The 12605-nt window shown below is 38.4% G+C and overlaps 1 protein-coding gene across 2 annotated transcripts in view; it reads right to left on the bottom strand.

Annotated features, from left to right (window-relative positions):
- Positions 1–12605, bottom strand: part of atrn (attractin) — a 157903-nt gene that overhangs the window by 20141 nt on the left and 125157 nt on the right. For both annotated transcript variants that reach the window (XM_072457533.1, XM_072457531.1), the window contains exon 27: positions 3480–3587. In XM_072457533.1, the coding sequence (XP_072313634.1) occupies positions 3480–3587 (108 nt within the window). The remainder of the gene's footprint in view (positions 1–3479; positions 3588–12605) is intronic.

Raw genomic sequence — 12605 nt, 5'->3', positions numbered from 1 at the left:
ACACAAATAAATCTACGTTATAGTGGCAGGACTTGAAATGAATTCCCGCTTAACCAGATATGCAGCAGTTGAAGTAAAAGTGAGCGGCAGGATAATGTGAGAAAAGCCATAGTCCGGGGAGTCTCATCAACTGATTTCCAATGGTTACATATTGACCAGCTTTGATCTTCCCTCAGAGCAAAGTCCAGTGTGTTATCGACAGCTGCCACAAGTCTCGCTGTCAGTGTGTCAAACAGATGGTTCAATACAAAAACAAGCCAATATTTACAAATGACTCATGTTTTTAATATTTTTTTCTTAATCTGTTGTAGCTTAAGTCCGTTATCGCTTTCCCAAGAGTGGGTGGTTTTGTGTATCTGGCCAAATGAAGACTCCTCCATCAGAGTATTGGTAAACTCTACAGAGAAGCTATTTTATCTGCCGGGGGGGTTAACGGCGTTCAATCCCATCAGAAGTTGACACAGTTCATGCAATTATCAGCATTACCGTTTTAGCATTTTAACTAGCTTTTCTTATCCAGTCTGTGAGATATTGCCATAATGTTAATGCCAAATATCAAGATAAGCAGATGGTTAATTGTGTTTAATGCGTTCAGAATCTAAAGGTTGTTCACAATTTTTAGCATGGTCAGCCGTTTAGAATCTGCAAACAAAGCATTAGATTGGTCTGTGGATTGGAGTTAACACATGGAGGTGACCAATAAACGAGAGGTGGAGCTGATTCTAATTAAAGGATAGGAAGAATAGATATTTGCTGTACTATAATATTAATATAAGTCAAAAGTATATATGCTTTACTCAAAACTGGTGAAAAATAAGCATATGAAATGAAATCAATTCAATGGATATTGTAGTTTCAAAGCTGGACAATACAAACTTTTGTAAATGTTAGAAATTACCTTTGCGGAGTATGTTTTATATCCCATCTTCACCCTGCATTTTGATTGTGCTGTGCCTTACGCTATTTGTACATTGTATGTATTGTATGTCTCAGGGATAAGCAATTCTGTGCCTGTCTTTGGATGTGATTTTTGCATTAAACTGCAATACACAAACCTAAGCAAAAGGAGTTTTTGCAACTTCCCAAGTCTGAAACAAAATTTGGTTCAAGGACATTCTTCAAATTTGCCTCATCCGTGGATCAGTACAACTGCCTTTTCATCATCGGAGGAAAGCCTCAGAGCCAAGGAAAATGTAGATCAAGCGGACTTCATCCAGCGCTTCTTCAGCCAATCACTGTCAGAGCCAGAGCTTCAGACTGAGTGGCCCATGTCCTTCCCAGCATGACCCCTGCAGAGCTGAACCCTGGAAGCTTCAGCTCCATCAACGCGGACACCAAAGGCCCACCTTCTGCTGGATCGCACAGCTTCTGCTTCTGGTCTTATAAACGCACATATTTCACAGTTTGGCTGATAAGATCATTTTAGAATCAACTTTAACTCTAACAGACAACTAGATAGAGCTAGAAGAATTGTATCTAGTGTCTCCATCTGTAAATGACTAATTTAAAAATTCCATATTCATATCTGTTTAATTATTTGGTCATTAAATATTCATAAACCACAGTTGGTAAAGTGTTTCATTTCCAGAGAAGGGGTCTTTGTTTTACGTTCTCATAACCCCTAGATTAACTAGCTACCGTACGTTCCGGACTTGAAGCCGCTACTTTTTTTACCCACGCTTTGAACCCTGTGGCCCATATGTGGGGTTGATTTATAGATTTTTACTGGCTAATGGCCACCGGAGGGCACTCTAGCAGGAAGCTTAAGCATTTGACACACAGTAGAAGACCTTAGTGGACAGTGGCTTTTATTCAGGAGCACTGCATAGCCCGAAAAGTACGGTATTCATTTTTAAACATGGATGTAGATATTTGAGAATTGTTAATTGCCTAATCAAGGCTGGTGCCCCTCATAAGTCATTCATGCAGTGTGGCATTTCTTAAATCTTGATCAAATTCTTGAATAAATATCAACTTTGAATGTAACCCTTTTTCATAAGTGGGAAGATATGAATAACACTACAGTACTGGGACTAGTAGCAATACTACACTCCTGTACATGGCCCATGTGAAACAAGCTAAAAACTAAATACCGGTAAAAGTTTCTAAGATATATCAAACTGAAAACGTCAATAGCCATCACATATTGAGGTAAAGGGGTCATTTCAGCTCAAACACAAATCACAAATTCATCACATGTACCAGATGTTCTTGCAGCCCTCATTAAGTTTATCAGTCCAGCTCTTTTTCTCATAAAAAGCCCAATTTGGCCCAAAACTAATGGAATCACCTTAAAGACAGTAGAGTCACTCTCTGTCTCTGAGGCGTGACTGTAATCAGAGCGGCTCCCACTTCACAATAGAGACTGCTCGGGAATTCATAGTAATGCAGAGAAAAGCTCGGCCGCCATTTGATCAGGTATACCAGTTTACTACGCATCTGCACCAGAGAGCATATAACCCAGACTAGTGGTGGACTAAAAAGACAAAAGAAGATTTGAGGGACTCTATAAGGGGAAAAAGTCAAGGTTGGGACCATGCTCCAACTATAATACATTGTATGTGACATTTGTGTTGGAATATGTTTGATAAGAGCGAGTTTACTCAAAATGGCAACTACTTTTCAGTCATCCTAGCCCTTGTTTCTATAAGAAAAGGCTTATCTCCTCCAGCACATGAATGAGAACCGAAAGAACTATGGATTTAATGATAACTGGAATTACTGTGAACAAAGAACTATAAAATATTCATGAGTTTCTGTCAAATTACTTTTGCTCCAGAGGGACACACGTGCTATTGTAATGTTGCGCTGGTTGTAATGTTAATGTGTAAAATTGTGTACGTGAATGGGCCTAAACTGTTCTAAAGCTCCGGATCACAAACCAAAAAGCATCAATGACTGAAAATGTGCCATGTGTTTAGGCAGCAGTGCAAAACGTCCATAGAGATACATCAGCCAAAACAATGTGTAATAACATAATCCCAAACTTTATATGTTGACCGTTTTACACGTTTAATTTGATGTTGTAATTTGGGGTTGAAAGAAGTGAATAGTCCTAATTATCATATATTTTTTTATAAGTTAGTACTAACAGTAACATTAGTTAACACCAACACAGAATCCTGTTCCTCAACGTAACCAAACCCCAACCTTTACCACGTTCCTACCCATAATCTGAAACATTTACATTTCTAATTTCCTCAATCAGAGTCTTGCTGCTAAACGTCATCACCGCGAATGACCAATCACAGCAGGTCGACTTTCCAGCGCACACATTTGAGGACAAGTGACAATGCAAAAGATAGAACAGAGATGCTTTAAATTGCTATAATTTTCATTTTAATTGCAATAGCAGCCTCATATAGGTCGCCTGGTGTTAGCAAACGGGCCACAGAGTGTGTTCTTAATGATCTGTCCATTACCTCAACATTATATCTATAGTAAACCATTTGTTGTTTTTTCTAAATGGCGATGCTCACCTTGACGTTTCCTCCGATGAGGTCAGGCGGTTCTTCGTCTGTCTCCAAGGCGACGTTGATGGTGGCAAAGGGGCGACTGGCCATCTGCTGCATCTCCCTCAACAGTTGCTAAGAAAAGAAGGAAGAAAATGTGAAGGTTAGAGATCAATAAACACATTGTGTATTATTCAAAAGAATGTACACATTGTTCAACTGTAAGTACACAGTATTTTAGAAGGTTTTGTATAGTCCCAATCTAGACAATGTGTGGAAAGACAGCTAAGACCTTCAACTGAGAGGAGACGCATCCTTTTTTGCATTTGTTTTATTATTTGAGGAGAGAAATCAGTTTGTATTTATATATGGACAAATATAAAACATTCTAGACAGAGCAAGACAGTATGACAAAATGTATTCATAACATTTTTGTTCCTCGTAGTGATCGATTTTAATTTACTGGTTTCTTATGAAAACCAAACAATAACAACTTTATAATAAGGTTCACGAAAAAAAGATTAACAATAATCAAATGTAGTTTTTACTGTCAATGCGTTCTTCAAATAATTAGATTAGACTTGATTAAAATTCAGGACAAACTCAAACAAAAACATATCTTGTATAAGTTATATAGAATTATTCCTTTTGTTGACAGTGTTTAGCAGCTTTTATCCAGCATGGACAATTTGACTCTTCGTATGTTTACCTCACTATGCATAAAAAAGAAAATGGGCCAAAACTGCTGGGTTGTCAAAGATGCTGTGCCATTTGAAAACAGCAATTTGACAGTTGCATCCATTTCCATTGAATACAAGACATTTCTAAACGTATATCTTTGTATAAATTATGCACCATCATTTCCCTATTGTGTATGCTACTTTTGTATGCTTTTATGTGCCTTTGCCAATGTCCATTCAAAAAAGAATTTGACAATAATTTACTAAACATTCAAAGAGAACACCATGGGAACACGTAAAGAAAATTCCTATAATCTTCCAAGAACTGCAAAGCCGATACCACTTACTGTATGCACCAAAATTAAGTGTGTGTTTTGTTCTAGTCTCGAATTCATTTACACATTTACCATCATCCCTCATCATATTCCTTCTTTTCCCTATAGATGCAAAACTTGTCAACAAATCCTCAAGGGTTCGAGTTGAACATATTCCTGAAGCCAGCTTTCTCTAGTTAAATTGCGATGATTGGATAAAGGGGTGTAACAGTATATTGGGGGTGTGAATGCAGCGCTGCGGGACATCTCAGTCTGATTTAGCACAGGAGCTTTGGCTACATGACAAGAAGAGTGAGCTGCTTATAAGGACGGAAGAGGCAGATAAAATGGAAGAACAAAGAAATGGGGGTGAAATACATACGACACTGGGTAAAGGGTAAGCATTTAAAGTTGTCAACAAGATCTTTGCAATAAAAATATTTGTTAATGCTCATTTCTGTAGGATCCCATGTTTGGCAACATTTTTCCCATTAATTTCTGTTCAACAGTGTGATTAGCAATAGATGCTATTGTAGATAAACTAACAAGCAGTGCTTTATAAATAACTCAACTATGTCCAGTTTTGTTCACTAACTAGCATATACATTTACTACTTAGTGAGCATTAAAATGGTATACGATAACATGCATAGATCATGATTTTAATTTTTGTTCACTGTAAACTGCAATATCAATCTAAAACGGCTTCAAAATAGAAATGGTTCCATGACTTTTAAAAAAAACAATGATGACAGAACTGTTATACCCAGGTTAAAAGTTCATAGAAGTTTATTTTAGACAGTATGTCCCCTTTAATTAAATATAAATTTAGAATGTTTGGCTATGGCCTTGTCCAAATGTCTTACTTTAACACAGATAATACTATAAATGTTAAGGCTCATCATTTGTGGCTTTTCCTTGTAGATATTTCTGCAGAAAAGTAGCACTTATCCACCATCTGTTGTATCACATTTCAGTAATTTGGTGATTTTTTTTTGTAATAAAAAGCAACATAGTTTTGCTCTAGTACATAATTGAAGTTTACATGTAACAGCAAACACCAGACTTATAAAAACTGAGTGACAAGTGCTATCAACTGCGAAAGGGTGAAAGAGTAACTTCATTACGATAAGTGTCCTATGACTGTAGTTAGCTTGCCGTAGCAACTGCAGTAAACAAGCAGCAACAAATGAGAAGACGCTGGTGATTGTAGCGGGGCTGTTTAGTGGTGATTAGCCTTCCTGCTGTCAGAGGCTTCACAGAGACGAGGCGCAAGTGAGCCGCTTTGAACCAGATGAGAGAGCGGGTTTATATACGACACAACAGACCAGATGCAAGGCACCGGGACGGACTTAACAAGGAAGCTACAGCGTTTAACAATGCAACTGAGGGCTAAAGCAGCTAGAAGCCACTCTTTATAACATGATGAAACTAGATGGTAAACTGCAATTTCAAACATGTCAATGGTAAATGGACTTTTGAGGCTGTTTTGTTGTATCCTCAATAAAAATACTTTTTTTTTTCTTTTTTTACTTTCTCACTGATGCATGTTTAGAAGAATCAGAATCAGATCTAAGGTGCACTGTGATATGTTTTTGAATGAAATGTTCTACTTGCATGTATTTAGTTGCAGATGCTTTAATTGCTAGAGAAAAGCAAAAGAACAAACACTTGTGATTGACAGGGGGATCAGCCAATCAGGGGACACACGTGGTCCTTTTTATCTAAACAAATATGGCTGCTTATGAGGAGTAGAGAAAGGAAATAAACATCAGAGTGGACTGGAAAACATTGCGTATTTCAGAAGAATCAATAAGCGAAGCACAAGACGCTGTCTCGAAGGTGAAAGAGGTTTGATTTTGTTCTAATTGATGATGACCAATTAGCTCATTTGTTACGTGTGCGTCACTGAAATACACAAATCTGCACGGTTCTGAGTTCGATGGAGAGTGGGGAGACCAGACTCACTATTTGTAAAGTATTGGAGAAGTGTGTATTCTAGATCTCAGGCAATAACATTTGCCTCTGACTGTTTTACATCAGTACGTTGTAATCCATAAAGACCCTTTGTGTTTTTAAAGTATGCAAAACAAGACTAATCATGTCAGTGCACAAATTGCCTCCACAGCACATTTTATCATGTTGACTGAGTCCGCCACTGATTTTTAAGGTTAAGGACTTTATTCTCCCCTTAGGGAAATGTGTCCTCTGCATTTAACCCATCCTTCAATGCCACTGGGGAACCTCCCCGGGAGCAGGAGCAGGAGCAGAAGCAGGAGCAGGAGCAGGAGCAGAAGCAGGAGCAGAAGCAGAAGCAGGAGCAGGAGCAGGAGCAGGAGCAGGAGCCATCTCCAGCTCTTGAGCTAGGTTTGGTCAGGACTAGCTTCGCTGAAGGATTTTACCTTGGCACTTGTACTCCGCACAGAAAGTGCAAGCCACTCTGCCACCATTCTTGTTTCACTCTGTTTCACTGATTTTTGTAAGGAATTAAGGGTTAATACTATGATGAATTACACAATAAGTCAGGACACTTCATACAACCCTGAGGTTATAAAGGTACGGTTTACAGTAGTGCAACTAACCTCACTGAACCCAGAGAAACTAGTAAATATTGTCTCTTGTACAAAAACTCAGACCGTACAGGGTTCAGAATAAGCGGTATCGCATCGCAAAATGCGACGCAATTTCTCTCAAATGCGATGCGTTTGTCATTAAAAAGTGTGTTTGTATCGCAGCTTTTGCGATACAAAAATGTGTGTTCAATTGTGTAACCAAAGTGCCTAAAAAGTACTGATCACTCGTCAATCGATCGTCAATAACGGCATGACACATGTAGGACACTGTGTTGTCATGACGAGTCCCGCTGCTGTCACAGATCAGAGTCTGAAAGTGGGAGGAGCCACGTGCGCTAAAGTTAGCGTCACAGATTCGGACTTCCGAGGTCAATAGCTCCTAAATGCAAAAGTCTTTGCAGATCATACACAGCCAAAATACTCATATTTGTGTGTGTATATATATATATATATATATATATATATATATATATATATATATATTCATCTGATTGATGAGGATATGGAAGAAGTTGTAAATAAGGCCATCTGACTTTGTGTTGATTAATTTGTTCAACAATTAATTTTATTTGCAAGTTTTATTTAAAGAAAAACTGTTTAAAAGTGTTTAAAAGTGAATTTGTTAAGAGTTTTATTTAATAGAATGTTTACAAATACATTTAAATAATCGTGTTATATCAATGGAAAATATTGATTGTTAGTCACTTTCGTGTTTTGCTATGCAATTATGAAATTGCTATACAAATTTCGAAAAATTAACGGATTGTTTAGCAGCACCGCTATACAAGTGAAAATCCTTAATCTGAGCCCTGCCGTATTATACCTGGGTTTTTATAGTGTCCAAGGACATTTATGAATGGTCATCAGATTGTATGAGGTGCTACACTAGAAAAAACATTGAACAGATCAGATCATTTCATTTATATTTTCATTACAGTGAGAGGATCAACATGGCAACAGTAGCAGTGTCGGAGCTGTGTGATGACTCGCGTGTAAAATCTGTATGCAGAGGACTAGTCTTTTCATAAGCGCTGCTCCTTCAGCAGCACAAAGCCACTGAATTGATTTAGTGGATCAGAAGCAGATGGGGAAGCATCTGAATGTAGCCGTAAACAAACTTTATCGATTCCCCAAGCGTCCATGTGAAAACAGAAGTGTCTCCAGTGGATCACACAGGTAAAACACCTTTGTCTAATCGCACACACGTCTCCATATTTACAGGTCAGCGTATCTATTGTGTGTTATTGACAGTTAACAGACGTGGAGTCATTAGGCCTTACATTTTAAATAGAGGCTTCCAATTGCTCCATCTGCGAGTAAATTTTGTCTGATTTAGTTCAGACTGTTTTAACTTCTCATTTAACCACACGAGGTTGTATGTAGAATGGTTCATGCGTGTTTTTAGAAATCTTTATTCTCCTGCGGACAAGACGCCATTGTTCGGAGAATCCCAGTTTCACCGCTTCCCAGATTCCCCACGATACATGACCGCTGCCTGTGATTAGATCAATTTAAGATGTCCAAAACATAACAATGATCCACAAGTGTCATAGATTATAGCTATATAGCAAACAAAAGCACAATATGTATGCATGTATGTATGTGTAGATGACTTTACACATACATACAGATGCTCAATTAACTTTTCTGATGCAAGGTTTGCTACCTGCTCATCTCCAGGGAGAAATGTTGTTTCTATGGCACCGCTTTATCTCTTCTTAAAGCATATTTTACCTGCCCACACATGGCAACATTCTCACATCTGGCTGCTGCTGTTAGCTTAAGCAATTAATTTGATGAACTATTCCAGGATTACATTGCTCTCCATCCCCCTCGTCTAAAGCAGGATTAATTGATTTTCTGGCAGTGAGTATGGAACCAAATAAGTTGTAAATACTATGTTTAAAATATTATTCATCAACTTGTTAAGTTGGCGTGCCAAGGCAAAATGATAAAGAGAAACACGTCCAACAGATGGAACAAATCATTCCTATTCTTCTGTCCAACATTCAAGAGGATGCAGAGATTTGAAACGGGACTATGACAAACTAAATCTTGTTATGTGACATGTGTATGCAGTAAACAAATAATTAAGTACACGACGAAATAAAATCCCACTAAATATCTTGTAAACAAAACAGAAAAAAAATAACTTTAATAGCCACGTCAAATCAATAACATCAGCAGCTTTTTACCATCTAAAAAACATTGCCAAAATCAAAAATATAGTGTCAAAACCAGACTTAGAGAGACTTATCCATGCGTTTGTCTCCAGTAGATTAGACTACTGTAACGGCTGCTCACTGGTCTCTCCAAACGAGCTGTAAAACAGCTGCAGTACATCCAGAACGCTGCTGCTCGGGTCCTGACCAGAACCAGGAAGTATGATCACATTAGTCCTGTTCTCAGGTCTCTGCACTGGCTCCTGTGGCTCAGAGAATAGACTTTAAAGCAGCTCTGCTTGTGTACAAGTCTCTCCATGGCCTAGCACCAAAGTACATCTTGGATATGTAAGTGCCATATGAACCATCTCGGACTCTGAGGACCTCAGGGACCGGCCTCTTGCTGGTGCCAGAGTCAGGACAAAACATGGGGAATCTGCGTTTCAGTTTTATGCAGCTAAAATCTGGAACAGTCTTCCTGAAGATGTGAGACAGGCTTCTACTCTGACAATGTTCAAATCTAAGCTAAAAACAGTTTTGTTTAGCTGCGCATATGACTGAAAGGATTTTTTCTTTGCACTCTTCTCTTTTGTTTGTGATTTTATTAGTTTAGAAAATCAGTTGGATTGATAATTTTTAATTTAGTTAATTTTATTGTATTTCTGTAATTTCTTTGTGATTTGAATGCATTTTTCCTGCTGTGTGAAGCACTTTGAATTGCCTTGTGTATGAAATGTGCTCTACAAATAAACTTGCCTTGCCTTACTGTAGCATTATACAATACTAAAAAGCTCACAAAAAGCTGATTTAATGATACATGGAATTTCCAGTTGAAAATGTAATAAGCTTTTACTTGGTGTTCAATATTCTAAGTATCCATTACAGACTGCTTTTCTAATGTGCACCTTTCACACTCAGAAGTTTGATTTGGGAGATGTTGATTAACATAATTATGTGGTAGCTTTCAGAGCAGGACAAAGTTTGCGTGAGCGGACATGTCGGCTGCATAATATGAGCGGGCAAAAAAAACATGGAGTTATAACACTTCTACTACCGCTGTACAGGATATAAAGAAATGGATCAATGCAAAATGTGACAAAACCATGACTTGGTATTGTTCTTCAGTCTCAACCAAAACCCCCTGTCCAGCAAATAAACCGTACTTGCAAAACTAGAGTCCAAATAGTATCAATATTATATTGAATAAAGTGCCTCTCGCCGTACCTCTCAGTTGTGGAAACACTTGTATAGTCTCTATACTTATCTCTAGTTGTCAATAGTAGTTTCTGATTGCTCTTGTTGTTCTAGTTCTTTTTTGCTACAGACCACAAGTCTGCATTCAAGGGATCCATCCATCTTTATAAAATATCTACTAACATCTTATCATTGTATTCTGTCTGCAACGCACGCTGCTAACTTTAATTAAAAGGATTGTAAATAACTAATAGTGCATCAGCTCCTCATTGCAAGTACTTGTTTTTTAGCCAAGTCTGTGAGCAGTAAATATTGGGAGTGCATCAGAGCTGAGAGTGTGTCCAATTATGGTGTTAGTGGCCCGTGTGAGTCGAGATACCTGCACAGAGCAGTGTCTGTGTGAGGGCGCCCTCATCAGCATTCCACAATATACACGCACGCTAAAATTAATTTGAATTTCCTACATCGGCATTGGCATGAATAATGTGCCTCAAGGTTGAAGTTGCGATGTTAGTATTTAAATGAATACACAAGGAGACACGGGCAATTAGAGCAGTCTCCTAAGCTGAAACGTCACATACTGTCGCCATCACGAGGCTAATGGGTCAAAGGTGCGTTTTCATAAATATTGCATAAATATTTCATAATAAAATGACCCCTGTAGTAGTAGAAAGTTATGTACTTACAACATCCACCATTTAAGAAAACGTGAAATAATCAGGTATTATATACATCATTTATACACTGCTAAATGAAATACATACCAGTTTAATATTCTATGACAAAAATATAATAAAGGGGAAAAGGATTTTATGTAGTGACCTGTAAGTGTTGCTAACCTACAAAGTCCTTTAAAAATGTCTTTCTGCAAAGGTTACTTCTTGACCTTCCTGAAAATGTGGTCTTATGTGTGGGATTGTAGAGCAACAATACAAACAAAATATACAAACGGTGACAAATATAGCTGGTACTGCGCAACTGCAAAGACATTTAATTAACCCATTTGACAATTGTGGAAATGCATGGTTATTTTTTATCAGCATCAGTGCTTTGTCAAATCAATTACCTGCATCAGCAATGATTAATACACAAGCAGAAAAAGCAGCATTACAAACTAAACTCCTGCAGATGAGAACAAGGACATGACGTCACTTACTGAGCTTCTATTTAAAAATCCTTATGACCAGAGGGCCCTGTTATGGTTATTGTTATACTCTTTTTTCTTCAAAACTACACGTGCCCAGATACTTTTGCCCAAGCACTGAAGTCATTATTGAAACCATTCTTGTGTCCAAACTTAATTGTGAGATATGTTCGATCAAATCAGTCAAGTTCTTCACATGAATCAATCTGGAAAGTCTCCAGAGCCGTCAGGAGGAGTTATAAACCTTGTCATCTTGCTGACAAAGTTATAACTATTTTACTGATAAATACTTGGTCAAAGTAAGATCTCTGGTAATTGACTAACGTTGATGATCAACTTGGAAATAGGCCGACTCTGATATATATTCAAATTGAGCGATGACGAGCCCTCAATCACCATTTAGCTCGAGTGAAAGGAAAGCCGTAGCAACAAACGTGGAGATGTAGGAGAGAGGAGGAGGAAAGAGCAGAAATCTCGAGCGCTTCTTTAGGCAGCAGTGCAGTGGGCGGCGGAGGCACAGGCTGTGAATACTGAACAGGCACAAACGCTTTGATTCCTCTCCGTAAGAGTATATAAGTTTGGTCTTTTCGCATTGGTCCCAGTTTCTACCCGCTCCCCTATTCATCTTCTGTCTATTTGTGTTCATTCTACTGTACGCCCCAGTCCTAACCACAATCAATACCTCATCACAGCAGCTGAAAGGCAGAGGAAGAGACGCGGGGGAAACTAAAGCCAGCATTACAATATTTTTAAACCCAATGGGAACAGGCTTAGTGTGGGTTTTGTGTACTGTGCAGATAAACAACAAGAGCAAATTCCTGACCAAACGTTCTTCATTTATCGGAGCTTAGAATCATAACATTTTGTATTTTCACATTTTACCTGTTGGTTGGAGACGTGCATACCCCTTCAAAAAATGTTCTTTATAAGGTAGACTATTACCGCTGTAGCCTAGGTGTAGCCCAGGTGTAGCCCAGGTTTAGCCCAGGTTTAGCCCAGGTGGAGCCCTGGTGGAGCCCTGGTGGATTTAGCCCTGGTTTAGCCCTGGTTTAGCCCTGGTGGATTTAGCCCAGGTTTAGCCCAGGTT

This window comes from Eucyclogobius newberryi, unplaced genomic scaffold (genome assembly GCF_026437365.1).
Source record: "Eucyclogobius newberryi isolate DKJ021-1_F unplaced genomic scaffold, fEucNew1.0.hap1 SCAF_21, whole genome shotgun sequence".
NCBI classification, from domain to species: Eukaryota; Metazoa; Chordata; class Actinopteri; order Gobiiformes; family Gobiidae; genus Eucyclogobius; species Eucyclogobius newberryi.
This window is presented reverse-complemented; position numbering and strand designations above follow the sequence as displayed.